This window comes from Cynocephalus volans, chromosome 7 (assembly GCF_027409185.1).
Source record: "Cynocephalus volans isolate mCynVol1 chromosome 7, mCynVol1.pri, whole genome shotgun sequence".
Lineage (NCBI taxonomy): Eukaryota > Metazoa > Chordata > Mammalia > Dermoptera > Cynocephalidae > Cynocephalus > Cynocephalus volans.
Genome location: NC_084466.1, coordinates 159,024,596 through 159,044,816, shown reverse-complemented (window position 1 = coordinate 159,044,816; position 20,221 = coordinate 159,024,596). Strand labels below are relative to the sequence as shown.

General features: G+C 40.2%; 1 protein-coding gene across 1 annotated transcript in view; it reads right to left on the bottom strand.

Moving 5' to 3' along the window:
• Positions 1-20,221, bottom strand: part of GLRX3 (glutaredoxin 3) — a 33,952-nt gene extending 13,731 nt beyond the window's left edge. Inside the window, exons 1-4 of the mRNA XM_063102825.1 lie at positions 20,121-20,221; positions 13,112-13,220; positions 3,942-4,016; positions 2,995-3,196 (exon numbers count right to left, since the gene is read on the bottom strand). Of these exons, the coding sequence (XP_062958895.1) occupies positions 2,995-3,196; positions 3,942-4,016; positions 13,112-13,220; positions 20,121-20,212 (478 nt within the window). The 5' untranslated portion in view covers positions 20,213-20,221. The remainder of the gene's footprint in view (positions 1-2,994; positions 3,197-3,941; positions 4,017-13,111; positions 13,221-20,120) is intronic.

Genomic DNA, 20,221 nt, shown 5'->3' with positions numbered 1-20,221 from the left:
AAATAGTCACAAGAATTCCCAAATAACTTAATTAACCTGCTCAAGGACTTAGCATACTGTGTAAAAGACGTACATCTCAGTGCTCCTAGAAACTTCTTGAAAGATTAGCACCCTCTTTTTCCTGTCCTCATGAGGAGCATGGAATAAGGGTAATCCAATTCTGTGAGGACTTGGGACCCTATAAGATGCTGGGTTCAGAATGCACAACACAATTCCGTAGGTAGAGGATAAGAAGAGGGAGGCGTGACCTGTGCAGGACTGGCCAAGTCCAAGTAAGCTCCAGGACAGACCCTGAAAATGGCTTTCAAAGTTTCCTGGATATGAAATTTAAATGTTATATTCATTCCTGTTTTTTTTTTTGTTTTTTTTTTTCCTGATTAAGAGAAAAAGAAAGGTGGGGACCAGCTAACCAAAAATCAAACGTAGCTATATTCCACAATGGGAGTCCAATGACAGTAGTGCTTTCGACGTGAATTCTATGCAAAAAAAATAAGGAAAGCATAACCCCTTGAGTTCATGAGATTAGATGATCACTGTTTTTATAAAGGGGGCTTTGCCTACACCGCTTCTCTGACGTGCCAAGAGAGGAGCAAAAACAATTCTCCACTCAGCAGCAGAGAGTCAAAGCCACTTACAAGCGTACTTCAAAAAGTTTGTGGAAAAACAGAATTAAAAGATAACACAAATCTTTTCATGAATTTTTTGAAGTACCCCCATATATTTCTGTCAGAAAACAACTTAAAGATGAAGACAGTTTGTGCAGTAGTGCACACAGAAAGGGGAAAACACAATGAGAGCAGAATCCTTCCTTTATTGAAAGGAAGTGACAAGACAGTCACAATAAAAATATTTTCCAATTAATCTTACATATTTTATTAAAGAATGCAAACACCCTAAAACGATCAATTTACTATATGTGATAGAAAGACATGCTGTAATAGAAACCAAAATACTGGAAAACAGAAAAGCCTATTACAAATGAAGTTATACAAATTATAATGAATAAAACAAGTACTTATGCAGAAGAAACTGTAACTGTCAAATCATATGTGTCTAAAATTTCTTTTAATTCCCTAATGTTTTTTATTATCTAAATGTCTATAATACCGTGTTTTTTCAGATTGTTGTAAAATGTTTTAAAGCTTCTTTTTTATCCTAACTAATCATCTGTATAATCTCCTAAATGCCACTCAGACAGTTAATACAAAAACAGCTAGAAATACATCATAAATTCAGTTTAATGAAATAAAAGGTAAGCAGAAAAACGATTATTTCTAAGTTTACCTCTAATTTACTTGAATAATCATACGACATCTGCATTGAAAAGGCCCTCCAAGATTGGCTTCACCTCCAAGACCACCAGAAGGAACTAAAGGCACCAGGAGGATACCTGACTTTGATACCCAAAGTCACTGAGGCAGGGGCCATGGTGGGGCTGAAGCTCACCTGGCATGCCATCAGTATACCCTTCTCGTCTGGTGCTTTAGCATCCCTTCCCCAAGCTTCAGTTTTACCACCTGTCAATTTCATGAGGTTATCATTCAGAAAAGATTAAGAGAATGCTACTGTTCCACCCCAAAGAAGAGAATAATGTACTGATTTTCCTGTAGGTTTGCTGTGTATACCCTGTCATACAAGTTCACCCACATTTTGTAGCCAGTTCTACTGCACTTCAGACTTGAACAAAAGCAATGACTAAAATCCATTAGACTGATGTGGTAAGTCCTCATTATTAGGCTACCACATATAGTACCAGAAATGATTCTCATGCCTGATGGGAAACTGTGAATGTGAACCAGTGGCAAACCCCATTAAAAACAAAATAATAAACACAACACAAGACTGTCTGTTGCTAGTTTACTCTTGTATAGACTAAGTTAGCTTTGCAATACATAAATACAAGGCATTATCTGACACATAAATACTGTCAAGGACATTTATCAGGCAGAACTAAGAGATAAAGGAATCACTTCTTTATCTTTTAAGGTAGAATTCATCATGAAACTTTCTTTTTAAAACCAGACTTTTTCATAACTTAATATGTAATTTGATAACGCTATAGGGAAGAACTTAGAATTTTTATTGGAACCTTGGCTATTTTTGTAAAGTCACACTGGACATGCAGTAATCATATCAATAGCATACTCAATTTAACTGCAACCTATCTTAATAAATTCCCTCCTGAGTAGTTGAAACAAATACTCTTAGAGTCTCAACAGCATCATCAAAAGGCATCAAATGCTCAATTATGCAGCATGATAATACTGTACTACGCACAGTAAAAAGAAAACAACATAAACCCAATAAGAGAGGGGTCAAATAACTCTAAAACTTACTTAAGGACAAAATTACAAGCATCCATGTGTAACAGAAAATAAGAGTGACTATAAGCCAAGAATTAGGAGTCTTTCAATTACTAGCAGCTATAAACTGGTAATAACAGCAATGAACGAATAACGTAATCATTAGATACTGGCAGACACCAGGGAAGGCAAAGTACACAGGGTATACACAGGAACACTATGAAAATTCCACAGATTTTTAAATTGCTGAATCTGAGCTAGGTGAAGAAAAGGGGCCTGTCAAGAAGAAAAGACAGCTGTTAACAGCAAAAGCAACTAGAGACAAAAGGCTCGTTGCAGAGATGGCAATGTGGCAGTTAGAACCTAATCCCAACTGTGCTACCAGGTGACCTTGGGCAAGTCATCTTCATATCTTTAAGTCTAAGTACTCACATATAAAATAAATATCTTGAATTAGATCATTTCTAAGAACGCTTTGTTTCCAACATTCTCTTAGTCCATAACGCAAACTAATTCTTATCACCTAATTGTAAAATGCCATTGGGAATTCTAACCTTTGCACCATTCTACAGGTATGTGAACATAAGCAGAAGATGTATGGCATAGCCTGGAAAAAGCATGCCCATCTCAACTATACCCGATATCGCTCAAGTACCCAGTTGTTTATATCATCTTGAAAGCAGCTTCTTACCACAGCGTGGCTCTTGCGGAGTTCCTTTCATAAACAACATGCAAGGGGCAGCATGAGTTAATCTCTTCAGGCGAAGGCTGAGATCTTCTTTAAGATGCTCATTAGCCCTAGGTGGGAAGGAGCCACTAGAAGCATGTCGCTGAACTTTTTTGGTCAACTCTGGGGCATGTGCACCATCTAATCGGTCGATTTTCTGGGAATTCTAAAGTTTAAAAAGTCATTCAGAATACATATGGCATTCCTTCATCATCTCAATATTTTAGACTCTAAAATTATAACAAATATATAGTTCTAGCCAATTTTTAAAATTGTCAACACTATTACCAGAGAAGTTTAAAAAAATCTGATTCCCAATTGACTGCACAGCATCTCAATTTTTAAAATACATAATAATTTTTTTCCTTTTCTTGGGAATGCACAGGGAAAACACTGATATCTCAAAGTCAAACCAGATCAGAGCCTAATCTAAAACAAAAAGGATTTCCTCTATATTTACAGGAATGAATCTATTAAGTATAAATGAGGAATCTGGGGAACTACGGTAACACCCATGGGTACCCTGAAGCACAGACTTGCATCCACTTCTGATAAGTGTCATTAATCAAGCCAGAACCAGCCAGATGTTTCAGTAAATCCAGGCACATGTCCTAAAATACAAGGAACACTAGGGTTCTACAGCCACATATAAGGATTTTGATCAAGAAGCTCCATTTCTGGCTGTTGGCCCTTCACAGTCCATGCCACTTTTCCAGGGCCTTGGCAAGCAGCTGGCATGGTCCTCCTCTTCAGCATCAATGCAAACATGAGACTATCATAAAAAAGGTGCAAAGCCAGGGACAACCAAATGCCTAATATTAGTTCAAGGATTAGAAGAGAAGGTAAACGAATCAAAATAGACCCATGGTCCACTACAGATGAATGATCTCCTATACCATCTTTATTCTTACCTTGAAAAACAGAAAAGTGGGAACAGAACTAATTTCGTATTTTTCAGATACTTCAGGAACAGCTTCAGCTTCCAACTATAAAATAAAAGAATTCAAGCCTGATTATTAAAAGGTCCTCTTTTACTGCTTCAATATGTAAATCAGTTTTACATGCATTATCCCTTCAAGTAGCTGGCGTTTTTAAAGGGTATGGTACAAAAGTTTATGACACATTTACATTTAAATGAGACTCACTGGGCTGGCATGTCATCCACTGAGTCTGCAGTGTCAAAACAGGTTCAGAGGTTTTTATTTTGTTGCACATTTCAAAAGATGCCTGGAGGCTGTGAATAGAATTTTTGGTGCACTAGTGACCTAGTAAATTTTCAATCATATGCAGCTACTACTATATTGAAATCCATAAATCACTGACCCCAGTTATGTCATGATTACAGTGCTTATTTTCTGCCCACAGCAATTCTTGCTGTTTGCTCTATTGACTAATTTCAAGAGGCAGTACATCATGACTGACAGTTGCAGCCTTCTGCAAATTATGAAGCAAAAAGGAGTATTTCTTCAATAAACTATTGATGTCTGATGAATTTTGCTTTTAACTCCTGCAAGGCTGCTGGACACTAAGCAGACAGCTTGTAAGTTACTTGCTTCTGGGTCTATTCATACACATAAATGCATTTTAAATAAGATGACTGCATTCTGTTTGATAATTTCCTTGAGGTCCATCAACAAGGTGTGATGCGCTATCTGACTGATACATGGATTTAAAACATTTAATAACACAATTTCTAAATAATTAGAACACAATTACTGTAAGTTATTTATGTAAGTCTTTGCAAACAACATACTTTTTTGAGAAAAAACGATATATTATATTTTCCTCTCACAGGACTGTCAATTTAATATAAACTTTTTGAAACCAATAAAAATCTATATTTACATTATACCTGTAGGAAATAAAATTTATTGATAAATTATATTGTTAAAAGTTTTTTAAATATATACACTGTATTTTTCCAAGAGTGAAAGATTTCCACTGGGCTTGAGATACTATTTTTATCCAGAACGTGACCCAGTCGGGTTATGTCCGTCCAAATGAAGCCTGATGACAAAGAGTGAGGCAGAGCCATCTGCCTTCGGTTTGTATCTTCCATCTTAAATATTCTTGGGTGCTCTTTTACTATCCTTTCTTTATAACACCCTTTTGCACAATATTTTTAATAATTTCTGCTTTTTTAACTGTATTTGTGAAAAGTCTATCAATTTTAAATGAATGTCAACTGTCCAATACTCTGAAAAAACAGGGGGGAAAACACAAAGCATTCTGAGACAGCTATTTAGAACACATTCCGAAGTATTAGAAATGTCTGTCCTATTTTCTTTCAAATACACAACTCCACACTCAGACCAAAGATGACCAGAAAAGCTGACGGCAATGGCATGCCTCACTACCACCCTCCTGTGTGTTCTCTTCTGTCGACTAACCTCTACTGAGTGCCCACTATACACTGAGCATTGTGCTAGGCTCAGCAAAGATCCCTACCTTTAGTACTACTGGACTCTAACAGAAAAGTAGTACAAATCCAAAAAAAAAAAGGCAATACTAAGTAGAAACAAGGTTATATGGTCTTAAACCAGAACAAAACAGGTAGAATCCTGACTCATAAAAACAAATTCCTAAATGCTTTTAAAATCTGATCTCTTCTCATATTCCTACTGGTTTCCAGTAGGGTCCCTTACTGACAACTCTTCTGGGAAGCAAATGACCTCCTGTAATTCCTGCTGAAGCCAGAGGACCACCACAACTGCCTCCCCTCAAATCAGCTCCCAGCTCTTCATAAGACAAAGGCAATGGTAATAGACAACTCCTCCAGAACAAGGGACAGGAATACCATTAAAGGCTAAAGAGTTCTCTAGAACATCAAGGGCATCTGAAGTCCTAAACCTTTGCAGCACTAAAATTCTTTGAAAATATTTTTGTTGGATCTAATACAACACTTATAACAATGAAAACAGAAAATAAACATGTAAATATTAAAAAAAGATCTCCATTCAGAAGAGTTCACAGATGATGAACAATAGCTATCTTTCATGGATGGTGTATTCTGTGCCATAAACCATGACAGGCTCTTTACATAAAACTGCCTAACTACTTACAACTTTGAAAGATACATAGCATATTACCACCTCTACTTTATAGGTGGTTAGGTAAAAAGCGTGTGATGGTTAATTTTAGGTGTCAACTTGACCGGGTTAAGGGCTATCCAGAGAGCTGATAAAGCATATTTCTGGATGTGTCTGTGAGGGTGTTTCTGGAAGAGACTGGCATTTGAATCAGTGGACTGAGTAAGGAAGATCCGCCCTTACCCAATGTAGGTGGGCACTGTCCGACAGGTTGAGGGCCCAGAGAAGCAAAAGAAAGATGCATTGACTTTCTCTCTTCTGGACGTGGAACACCCATCTTCTGCTGCCCTTGAACATCAGAACTCCAGGTTCTCCAGCCTTTCGACTTAGGGACTTGCATCAGCAGGCCCCCAGGTTCTCAGACTTTTGGCCTCAGACTACTATACCACTGGCTCTCTTGGTTCTTGTACCTTCAGACTTAAACTGAGCTATGCCACTGGCTTCCCTGGTTCTCCAGCTTGTAGACAGCAGACAGTGGGACTTCTCAGTCTCTTTAACTGCATGAGCCAATTCCCCTAATAAATCCCCTCTCATATATCTATATCTATCCTATTGGTTTTGTTTCTCTGGAGAAACCTCACTAATACAGGAGGTAACTTGGGTAACTTGTCTAAAGACATGCAGTTCATAAGTGGCAGAGCAAAGAAATAAACCCAAGTTTGTTTGATTACAAAACCTGTGCTTTCTTCACTATACCATGGCTAACTTCTTCTACTACAATCAAAATGAAAGATTACATTTCAAAGTTAGGATTTATACACAACTTCAAGACAAACCAAATATACATTTACAGAATGGAATCCAGACATAACGTCTCTAGTGGAAACCACGTGCTTCCTATACCAAGAATCTCAAACTCTGGACCAAGAATCTCAAACTCTGGACCCTTCCCACGCAGTGTGCCGTGTGTCTGTGGAGAGGGTGAGAGAGGTAGGGCAGGCATCAGGTAAATCCAGAGGTAGGTGATTTCTCTATCTATGCTACTTCAATTCAGCAGGTCACCAAAGACCGCCATGATAGTAATGGCTGATAGCTATGATTTATTCTAGGCCAGATACTGTTCAAAGTGTGTTTCCTATGTTGACTCATTCAATCCTCACAATAGGTACTGTCATTAGACCCACTGTACAGAGGAAACCAGAACTTAAAAGAAGTACAGTAACTTGCAGAAGACTATTGCTATGGCTTGAATGTACATGTCCTTCCAAAATTCAAATATTGGAACTTAAACCCCAAGGAGATAGTAATTAAGACATGGGGTCTTTGGGAGGGGATTAGGCCAAGAGGGTTCTGCCCTCATGGATGGGATTAGTGACCTTATAAAAGAGCTTAAAGGAACTAGCCAGTCCATTTTTGCCCTTCTGCCATGTGAGGACAGCTACAAGGTGCTGTCTTGGAAGCAGAGAGCCCTTGCCAGACACCCAGTCTGAAGATGCCTGTATCATGGACTTCCTAGCCTCTAGAACTGTAAGTAATAAACTTCTGTTGTTTACAAATTACCCATTCTAAGGTATTTTGTTGTAGCAGCAAGAACAGACTAGGACAATTACAAAACTGTTAGTGGTGAAGCGAGGCGGTGTGACACCAGGGGCACCGCCATGTTGCCACTTCAGCAAATCCAATGGCTACTGCCTTTTTCTCATTTTACCAACCTTTCAGGACCACTCAGTAAGGGTGATCAGCCCCACATTCTTGTAACGCCCTTCACTTGGCTCTCCATGTTTTCTTTTTCCCTACCTAACAGCTCAGACCTGGTCTCTCTGGCTGCTTCCTCCCCCTCTGGCCAGCCTCTGCATGCAGGCATATCCCAGGACAAGGTTCTGAGTCCCCTTCTCTTCTTATCTATACTCATTCTCCTGGAGTGGTCTCATCCAATCCCATGTCTCTGAGTGACACCAGTATTTGATGATAACTCCTAAGTTCTGCCCATCTATCCTTATCTCCAGACTATACTGTACTCAACATCTGCACTCAGAGCTCCCACTACACTAAACATCTCTCACTACACCTGTTCCTCCCCAAGGCACCACTATCTCACGAAATTCATCCAGTTGTTCAAACCAAAAAGAAGACGATCTTGATTAATCCATTTCCCTCACATCCCACATCCAATCTATTAACAGGTTTTCTGGGCTCCCTTCCAAAATACAAACCAACTCTGACTTTCACATCATTTCAGTGTTCTCTCTCTGCTAGTGTCCAAGGCACCTCTCACTTGACATAATAAAATAGTCTCCTAACCAGTGCACTTACTTCTATTCTGCACTCTTCTCCCTTCAAACCATTCTCTACCCAGCAGCCAGAGTAACTAACTGAACTTAGGGACTTGCACCAGCAGAATCGGACTGTGACACTTCCACTGCACTCGGAATAAGACTTGACCTCTTTACCACTGCCCACAAGGCCACTTGACCCTCACCTACCACTCCAACCTCCTGCCACACCCTCCCCTCCTTCACTAACCTCCAGACCCACTAGCCTTCTGCCTGTACCTCTTACACTGCACTTGCTAATCCTCAGCCTAAAAGCTCTTCCCCAGCTCCCCCAATAGCTGGCTCCTTTTCATTTTTTAGATCTCATCTTATTAGATACACCTTCCAACCCAACCTAAAGCACCCCACCCACCCTAGTCTCCATCTTTCATAGCCCGTTTATTTCTTTTGTAGAACTTACTACTATTTTAAGTTGTCTTGTTAATATATTTGTTTACCCATTTATTGTCTGTAACCCTTAGTATTCTGTATCCCCAGTGCCTAGAATAATGTGTGGTGTATAATTAGTGTTCAATAAATTTTGACAGAATTTTAAACAAAGGCGGTCACTATACCAAAGTCAAGAATGGGAATGGCCACTTGCCAGTGGTGGCACTAAGGCTCCAAGGTGGAGGAGAGAATACTTTAACCTGACTTTCAAAAACACTTGGTTAGACCTCATAAAGAGGCTTCTTTCTACTCTGATTTCTGATATAAAAGAAACATTTTTCAAAACCGCATTCCTTGTCAGCCAAATATAAATTTCAAAATAAACATTTAAATTAACATTTTAATAGCTTTTTAAGACTTTTGCCAAATTTAGTCCTGAAACAGCTAATAAACCATGTTAACTGCGGTATTTTTTTAATCATAGAAAAATGCTAGGTTATTTTTAAGATTTAATAACTCCACCAAAGTTATCTGAGAGACATTTTTAGAATTCCTATAAAATGGAATCCTACATTTGCTCTTTAAGATGCCAAATAAACTGGCCATTATTCTCAAACAATGAAAAATTGGAATTCAGCTAGTTAATTTGTACCTAGTTATACAGCTAGTTGGTATTCTCCTAGAGATTTACCTACATCATCTATGTACACGCAGTAATTGTACATTTAGAAATTAAACAGTATAATCTACATTTATAATTATTTACACTGATTGTACAGACCTTTAGAAATTAAACAGTGGTACCTGTATCTTTAAGATAGTCACACATTTCAAAGAACAAATCAAACCATAAAGACTACTGTTTTTTAAGAAGCAAAAATACAAATTTAAGTATATAACTCCTACATACCCTTGTCTTTATATGTTACATTACAATGGACATAAAACACAAGCTACTATACAAACAAGATTAATACTAAACAAAATACAATAGTGTAAGATATCACCCACCAGCTGGTTGGTAAGTCTGACTTTGAGAGTTTTTGTAGTGAAGTGCATTACAGCAGACCCTTGAATAACATGGGTTTCAACTGCATGTGTCTCCTTAAATTATGCAGAATTTTTTCAAACAACCAAGGATGAAAAATACAATATTCACAGGATGTGGAACCCACGCGTACAGAGGGCCAACTTTTTTATGTCCGATGTTGCACAGGGTCAACTTTGGGATCTGTGCATCTACGGATTTCTGGAACCAATCCTCCACAGATACTGAGGGACAACTGAGTTAAAGTTGAGCAAAATCAGGGTACTAAGCTGGAAGTGGGATTGGAAATCTGGCATGGAAAGCAGAAGCCACTGAACACAGGAAGGCAATAAAAAAGAACGAAAACATAAGGTAAAGGTCCCTACCTCAAGTATCTCACCATCTAGTCAAGAAGCCAATCAAAACAGGAATCAGATAACAGTAAAGACAAAAATACAGGGTATTTCCTGACTAAGAGCCCAACCAATAGCACAGACTAAGTTCAGAGAAATAAAAAGCCATGACTTTTTTAAAAAAAGGAATGACTGCATACAAAATGGATTTGACTTGGACCTTGTATATACCCAGTGGTACCCAACTTTTCATCACCCACAAAATCTTGTACTATTCTTCCTCCTTCCCACCCACCCTACCAGATGCCATATTTTAAAAGATTCTATCAAACAGTTAATTAAATGATACATGTGTGTTCCCACTTTAGGTAAAGACATAAACAGGATCAGTATGAGTGAAAAAAAGTACTAACAAATCAACTATGTAATTTAGAAAGCAAAGGCACTTGACTTTTTAACTAGCTATTTTTTATTCTAAATGAATGGTTACTAATATAAGACTTTTAGCAATAGAAATAACTCATCTATCTCCTCTAAGCCCTTGGAGGTGTATAAGCATCAGGATCCAACCAGATATGGCAGTGATTCAGGTAAGTGGAACGTCATCTGTCATAAATGTGGCACCCCAAAAAAAACATGAATACACTTCAGTACAGGGAATGAGGGATTCAGATGTGCTACATGTGAAAACCTTGCCTTTCAGCATTCAATTCCAATGAGCACAAACTACTCTGATCAAAAATGTGTGACTAATTTCTCTAAGGTGGTATTTTATCATCTCCTACAAAATAAGATACGATTAGTATCTTAAAATCTGTTAAAAATATCTTGTTTAAGATCACTTATTTAAATGATTTTGTAAATATCAGTAAAAAAAATGGACTAATCCCTTTACTTCGCCTGTCAAAAACAACAAACTACTGCATGTTTAGAAAAAAGACTAAGAAATCAAAAGACACAGACGGGGGTAGTAGAACATTAGTTCTACACTCTAGAAATTTCTAAAAGCTCAGTAACAAAGGAAAGCTGTTTTAAAATGAACTGAATGCCTCTCTTACTGGGAAAGGCCAATGATCTGGCAAATATTTTACTTCTCAGTTGCTCACTATTATTCAGCAAGTGCCTTTTATCACCTACCTTATAAACTCCACACAACTTCTCTTTGCCCTTGGTGATGTCTAATAAAAGAAAAACTATGCCACAGAATGAATTTCTTGAAAGTGATGACCCCTGGAAGAATGACCAATCTAGCACTTTCGTGATCTCCATGAATGGCAGGTGCAGTCAGGCTCAGGTATCCCTGACAATGCCGATGGTTCCAACACTTGGCTCGCTGAGACTCTTAAGCAGTTGAACAACCCAAAATCTCACTGCCAAGTATGGTATGAATGTGAGAAGTAATCCTATAGTGACTTTAAATAAATCATTCAGATGGCAGTGAAGAACAATGTGTTACCTAAACCAGTAACACTATATGCATAAAAGCAGACTTGGAACAATTACCATCATCTTGATTAATCTTATGATTGAAATGTTTAATCATTCATTTCACTTGTAATCATTATCTTTTATCACTGACCAAACATGCAGTTTTAATGTTCACTTCTATTATTTATATTGGACATTTTAGGGTTACATTCTAAGGTTACATTACACGTTTCATTGGAATTTTAAATAAGTCCTTGAATTTTAAAAAGCTAAATATAATATTGATATTTGCTCTATCTGCATAAAAAAACACTGGAAGGATTCATACAAAATTAACATAAGCAGTTACTTATGGGGTAGGACAACAGGGCTGATAGGGAAGAAGTGGGATGAGCCTTCTCAATGTACACCTATCTATACTGTTTAGATTTTTGAGCCGTCTGAGTATAACACCTATTCAAAGCCAACTCATCTACACAGAAGCAATCTGAAAATTGTATTGCCTACTATATAAATGAATTATCCTGTCAAAATTTTGTTTTCAGTTTATACAAAAAGAGGCATAAAGTACAGTTGATGTCATTTTTAATCCCATATGTAGGTACACTTGCCAATATGTACTCTGAAATCACAAATTCTGGTTTTAAAAAACAGAGCTTTGGTTTCTTGTTTTTTAAATCCTAAGGATTCTGGCATTTGAATATAGTGTGTGCCTCCCTTCCCAATAATTCATTTCTAAGATCGTCAACTCATATTTTGGCCTTGTTGCCTAAACCAGTACTCAGTCCTGAATGATAACATTAAATGTGCTAAACCAAGTGAACTAATCCAGGGTCACAACTACCACTTTCCTAGTACTCACTCAAGAGTACTAGAACACAGGAGCATGCAAACAAGGAGTAAAAAAAACAAAGCAGGCAAGGAGGAGGCTGCCCGGCTTCCCTTCCATCCGCATTCTCAACAGGTGAGAGAGACTTCCCGTTCCTCCCACAGGTATGCAACTACCCAATCCAAGATGGCAACTTCCTGCTCTTCCCCTGGTCTCTAGCAGCCCTTACATACCTTTTCCTGAATCATTTTCCACATCACACCTAGCTTTCTAATGAAATAAGTCTTGATACTATTTTAATATCTTAAAACCACAATTATCCATAGTGAATTACCTAATCAGCTTTTGCTCTCAAACATTTCCACACATTGCCCATTCTGATATTTAGCAGTTATGTCCTCCCCCTGTGTTAGAGAAAGAGTGGTGATTTTTACACTATCTGGGAAAGACAAAATCATTTTAAGATTTTTAAGAATAATCTACGGCAAAAATAACACAAATCAACACCAAATATAAATATTTGGAATTTCACCTTATTCCTCTCTCATATTAAGTTAATAAAATCTAACCTAACACCTAAACCAGAATTAAATTCATAAAGGACCGGGCCGGCCCCGTGGCTCACTCACGGCAAAATACATACATACATGCATATATACATGCATACATACATACATAAATTCATAAAAGACATGACACTGAAAATACAATACCTTCACAAATGAAACTTGAGGGTGTTCTTTAGCTAACTCTGCCATTACATCATTCATCTGCGCACATTGTGGAGCCCATGGTGCCCAGAAATGGACCACAAGGAGGGACCTGTAAATCAACAAAATGTATTTTTTTTAATTTTATTAACTTTGGAAATAAGTAAATAACTGAGATAAATTCTATTACCAAAAAACCTTTAAAAGAACTGCCTGAATTGTACTATTAGAAATTTGTTGTGTTAAACAGACTGAAACATAAGAACACTCTGCAAGATCTTGAGACTCTTTGGGATGAATTTCCAAGTTAATGATATATCTTGAGTCAAGATTAGTCCATAAGAACTGCTTCCAGGGCCGAGCCCGTGGCGCACTCGGTAGAGTGCTGTGCTGGGAGCGCAGCGACGCTCCCGCCGCGGGTTCGGATCCTATATAGGAATGACCGGTGCACTCACTGGCTGAGTGCCGGTCACGAAAAAACGACAGAACTGCTTCTGAATACTCACCCACCTCAATTAACAGTCATGTAAATCAACTATGTTTCATACCCGTAAGGAAAGTGGAAACTAAACTTCTGTACTACAGGCACAATGTTTGTGATAAATGGTTGTAAATGCGTTATACCACTAACATCAGTATTTACTCCTTAAACATGGTATTGTGATGAAGAGGCACAACTGTGACCACAGAAGCAGCAATAAAATGTCGAAAGTGAAGGCACGCCAGCAGAAAACAGGAAAAAATGGAACTGCTTTTTAAAAAGACACCCTTTTATATTCCTTTATATTATGCTACAAAAGATTTTCTACACATTTATAGTATGAACAGATAGAACAGTGAATTAATAAACTCGCTAAATTCTTAGGAATCTCAGTGTATAGCCAATTATTTTCATACAAAATTATCTTAGCGAAGATCCCTTTAAGTCTATCCTCAAATCCAACTGAAAAATCCCTCAGTTTTATAGAATTCTAAGTTTAAATATAATCTCCCCACCCTCAAAAAAAATCTGAAAAATTGAGGGAAAAGTATGTTACACGGAGAAAAGAACGAAGGACAACTATCCTGCAGGCAAGGAAAGAAATAAACTATAAAAACCAATAAAGTAATACAGGTGAGAGAAGAAAGAACCTACAATAAATATCAGGAAAGTAGAAGCAATGGGAGGCATTAGGAGGCCTTCAGAGGTGGAAGGGGCAAGACTTGGTGACAGATGAGGCATAGTCTAGGGCTGACACAAGTTCTGGCTTACAGACTGATGGCTAGTGGTGGCACCAGCCTCGAATTATAATATAAAAGTTGTCGGCTTGAGAGGAAAGGAAGTCTAATAGGCTGTTACTACGATGTCTCGAGCTCAGGAAAGAAGTCTCCACTTGATCTACAGATTTAGGAATCAAGAAACACACCGTGTTGCAGAGGGATACAGAAGAGACCCAATGTCAGCACCAGAGGGGCTCACCAACATTAAGTTAGGACAGATGGAGGAAAAGGAACTAACGTTGCAGAGAAGGGGACCTAAAGGGCCTGGCAGAAGTTGAAGGAAGAGTATCAAGAAGGAAAGAGTGACAATCTTCAAATGCAGCAGGGAAGGACAATGAACACTAGTGAAAGGAGTTTCAATGGAACAGTAGAAACACAAGTCAGACTGCAGGGCATCAAGGACTGAACTGAAGATGAGGAAGTAGAGATGACTAGAAATACTCTTTAAGAGATTTGTACTAGGCAGAGGAAAAGACAGGATCAAAATATGTCCTTTCTCTTAATACAAGAAAAGTTTCACGTTTATTTTGTTAGAGGACAATACAAATGGAGAGGAAGTGGCAGCTGATGATGCAAGGTCTCAAGGAGGCAGGAGGGGGAAATTTAGAGAAGAGAACTCACCTTGCAGAAGAGAGGCACAGTCTCCTGAGTCAGGAGCCAAGGAATTAAGAAAGGGGAATGCTACAAATAAATGAGTAGATGTTGATGGAGGGGGAATAGGAAGGCTTAGGGAGATGCTACTTCAAGTCCTGTTTTCTCTCAGGTAGGAAGCAAAGTCATTTGCTGAAACAAAGGAAAGGGGACAACAGGGATTACAGATAGAATGACGAAGGAAGAGTTGTCCAGGGCATACGAAAGGAAAGCAGAAGGCTCTAAAGGAAATCCCTTCTAAGGCAGGAGAGGACACATTGTAGGGGCCCCCAGTCAACAGGTTATAATTTGCATCCAGCAGAACTTAGCTGCGTCAGCGGATGAATAGGTGGGCGTCAGGTCTATGGCAGAGACTATGTTGAGAGACTACATTTTTCAGTCCTCCTTACATCTGCTTAGGGCCCTGGAACTGAGTTCCGGCTGGTAGAACACAGGTCCGACCCTCAAAATCCTCCCTCATGAGCCTCTGCCTACACTAGCCTTTAATGCAGAGGATCCAAATGAGGCCCCAAAGCCTAAGGACAGCAAGAAGGAAAACATGTCCAAACAGGCCTGGTGCAAGAATGGTCACAGTAGTCTTATACTTAACCTAAAACTGGAAATAATCCAAATGTCCACGAACAGGAGCAACTGTTGTATACTCATACAATGGAATACAACTCAACAATGAAAAGAAACCAACTACAGATACATGCAACAACATGGATGAACGTGAAAAACATACGAGCAAAAGATGCCAGACATAAAAAGGGGAACTGTATGATTCTATTTACATAAAGTCCAAGACCAGAGAAAACTAATCTAGAGTGACAGAAAGCAGATCAGAGATTTGGGGACAGGGCTGAAGAACTTCCTGAGCTCAATATTCTCATCTTGAATGGCAGTTGCTGGTGTGTATGCAATTGTCAAAATGCACCATATCCAACAATTTTTAAGATCTGTGCACTTTATTATTGTATGTAAGTCATACCTCAATTTTTTAAAAGCAGGGATACCACTTTTCACCAACTGACATAGGACTTTAAAATCATAACATTCAATGATAAAAAGGATGGTGAGAGAAGCATTTTCATATCCTCCTGGTAAAAATTAAATTGGTATCTTTCAGAAATTTCTTACACATACACAAATCTATCTTAAGGAAGAAATTAAAGAAATGAAGATTTATGTACATGGATATTTTCCCATTATTTTACGTAACAAATAACTGGAAAAATCTAAGGTTCAACCATATGGCCTTTTAATGGTCATAACAAAATATTAAAAAGCCATTAAAAATCAAATTTTCAAAGAATTTTCTTAATGCCAAGGTAAAATGCTCACAATATGATTACATTTTTTGAAAATTAAAATCGGTTACCAAACTTTATAACAGTATGAGCCTGCTATGGGTTGAATGTGTCTCCCCAAAGTGCATGTGTAGGAAAGTTGATCCCCACTGTAAACAGTGTTAAGAGGATGGAAAATCCAATTACGGTATTTGAAAGACGGGGCCTTTGGGAGGTGACTGGACCGTAAGAACTATGCTGTCATGCACGGATCTATCCATTTGTGGAGTAATGAGATATAGTGGGTGTAGACTGATGGCTTTAAAGGAGAGCAAGTGAGAGGGTTAGCTCTCCTGCTCACGCCATTCTAGTCATGTGAAACCATGCGGCACTTGTAGAGTCATCACTCAGCAGAAGGCCTTCAACGGATGTGTTCCCTGGACTTTGGACTTCCCAGCCTCCAAAACTGTTAAGAAATAAATTTCATTTCCTTATAAATTACACAGTTTCGGGTATTCTGTTGTAAGAGACAGAAATGGACTAATACAGAGCTCAACCATGTAAAAAAGGAAAAAGTATGTGCAAAGAATTTGAACTAAGTTTCAGTTCTATTATTACTAACATGGCATGAAGAGTAATTTAACTTCCCTTAACTTCCACATCTTTGAAACAGAATACCTAACACCCTGGCATGTTGGGAAGATCAAACAAAAACATTAAAGTGCTTTAAAAACATTAAAGCATGATATTGTCAATCGTTATTTTAAATTGTCTACCACATTTTCATATTTAGATGCTTAACTTCCATTTTTCAATTAAGCAAAAAATGCCCAATATTACAAAGCCGTATATTGGAAACAACTGTAAATGATGTTATCCTCTGGAATTATATATATTTTCTCCATCTTCATGGATAGCCCAACATGCCTGGTGCATTGTTTGTGGAAAACATTTGGAGAAAGACCAGGTTCAAATGCTGACTAATGTGATCTTAAACAACATAATGAACCTCAGTTCTTCATCAGAAAAATAATTAGTGCTCAGTAAATACTTGTAATTGTTTTTCTGTTATTATAGTGTTCTGCTACTGCAGTTTTTCATCTGCAGATAACACCAGCTACCATTTATTAAACAGCATCATATACTGGACTCAAGTATTTTACAAATGGACAAAACTTCTTAATTACTCTGCAAATGGCTATTAATATCCCCATTGTATAGAAGAACTGAGGTTTCAGTAACTTATATAACATCTGATTAAATGACTCAAGCAAATAAAAAGTTTCAAATCATATCAAATTTTAAAATTGAGAAGTCCTACATTGTTGGTGGGAACGTAAATTGGTACAGCCATTGCGGAAAACAGGATAGAGGTTCCTCAGATAACTAAAAATAGATCTATCTTATGACCCAACTATCCCATTACTGGGTGGGTGGGTGGGTGGGTAGGTGGGGTGTGTGTGTGTGTGTGTGTGTGTGTGTGTGGGTGGGTGGGTAGGTGGGGTGTGTGTGTGTGTGTGTGTGTGTGTGTGTGTGTGTGTGTGTGTGTGTGTGTGTGTGTGTGTGTGTGTATCTCCAAAGGAAACGAAGTCAATATACCAAACAGACACCTGCACTCCCATGCTCAATGCAACGCTATTTACAGTAGCCAGGAGATGGAATCAACCTAAATGCCCATGACCCGACGAATGGATAAAAAAACTGTGGGATATCTACACAAGGGAATACTACTCAGCTACAAAAGGAAATGATATCTTATCATTAGCAGCAACATGGATGGAACTAGAAACCACCATGTTAAGTGAAGTAAGTCAGGCACAGAAGGATATATACCACAGGATCTCACTCATATGTGGAATCTGAAAAGCAAAAGAAAGTGGTGCTTACAGAAGTAGAAAGTAGAATAATGGTTACCAACGGGAGTGGGGGAGGAAAAAGTGGTGGGCTATACGGGCACAAAACTATGCTACCTACCCTAAGTCAATCATTGTGCAGTACATGCACGTATTGAAATAACACACTGTACCCTACAAAAAATAAAATCGAAAAAAAAATTCTTTAAATAAAATAAAACTGAGGAGAAGCAAGGATCTGGAAAGTAGATTTAAAATGATTACATCAACACCAGTACTATTTAATATTCTTAAATGCTTCCATTTTCACAAAAAGCAGCAGAGATTTGCTCCTTCCCCAAATTCCACACATCATTTGCCATGTGCCCATTTAAACTAGTCACTATGGAAAGGGTACATTGTTTTCTGGGTCACTGCAAGTACAGACCAGCGGCGAGGATACTCCGTACATCCAAGTGATATTTACATTTAAGCTTTTACCCATTGTGATAGTTTGAAGACTGTTTAAAACATGAAGCATAAAAGTAAAAATGCGAAACACACAGAAAATATCTTTCCAGGTGGTAAGTTCAAAACGTTTATTAAGGGCAGGTCCACACAAGCCCTGCTTATGTCAAGAAGCCACTCTGGTTCCCTCCACTGTGTGGCCTGAAGATGTGTTCATGTTGGATGAATCAAAACCCAGCTTCCACCAATGATTAAATGTCATTTCCCTTTTTTTCCCCTAACAATTTCTCAGGTAAACCTAACCTTCCAAAAGAGCCGTGTTAATTAACATTTCATAACCTCCATAAAGCATGGCTAACTAGAAGTCAGTCAGTAACTCTAAGCCCTCCCCACTGCCAGCAAAGGCAAAACTCCCCCATGTCACCCGCGCTCTCCGCTGCAACATCAGAGCACCGCCTGCCTCTCATTCGAACTCAGCCGGCGACGTGTCACTCGGAATGGGTCAAGAAGTATGTACCGCCCAAGAAGTGCACGAGCGCACCTGCTCTGTACTGAGGACGGGGCCAGCACACTCTGCTCCTGCACGCCAGGCGCCCCGGCAGTTCACAAGCACCGCCGCGTTCAGCCGCGGCAACACTAATCCATTTCAACGCGGAGGAGACTAGGGCTGGGCTCTGAGATGCGCCCAGGGGTCGCAGGGCAGGTAAGCGGCTGCGGTGGCGACTGGATCCCAGGCAATCAGACCCCGCTGGTAACGCGGCTGAGAACGACCCCGCCCGCACAGCACGCTGCAATCGCAGGCGGCGTCGTTAGGAAGCGCCGCCGCACACCTGTGCGCACTCACCTGTGCGTTTCCACGCCGGCCAGCGGCCACCTGTGAGCACGCACAGTTCAGAGCTGCTGCCACCGCCGAACGCGTCCTCCGCGCGTCCCTACGGCTCTGGGTTTGGGGCCTTCTCCAGGGAGAGAAGCACGTGCACCAAAGCACAACGACACCCCCCCCCCCCCCGAGCCAGCGCACGGAGGAGGAAATCCCTGAGCAGGGCGACAGGTTAGGCGAGAAGACGCAGCCCCACCTGCCAACCGACCCACAAGCTTTAAAAGCACATTTTAAGAGGGAGACGAAACTACCCGGCCCGGCGGGGCCTTACAAGACGGGACTCCCCGGTGACAGGGGCGCTTGGTAAACTGAGGCTGCAGAGGACGGGGTTGACGGCTGCCTCCGCCGCCTGCGCCGCAGGCCGAGTCACCGCGCCTCCCGCTCAGGGCCGTCCGGGCCGGGGGTCGGCAGGCGGGGCCGGCCTGGGGGCGAGCTTCCGCCCTGATGGCCGTCGCGTGGCGGGGTCCCGCGGCTCAGGCCCGTTGGCTCCGCAGGGGAGGCGGGTGTGTCCGCGGGCGGCGCCGGCCCGGTCCCCCGAGGCCCAGGCGAGCCGGACGCCAAGGAGCAGGGCCGGGCCGCCCGCCGTCCCCGCCGGTCCGGCTCCCGATCCCGGCGCCCGCCGCCTCATTCCCGCCGCTCGCCGCCCCGCTTACTTGGCTCTGAGGCGCAGCAGCTCCTCAAACTGCCGGTCCGAGCCGACCTCCACCACGGCCGCCGCCGCCGCCTCAGCCGCCCCCGCCGCCATGCTGCCGCC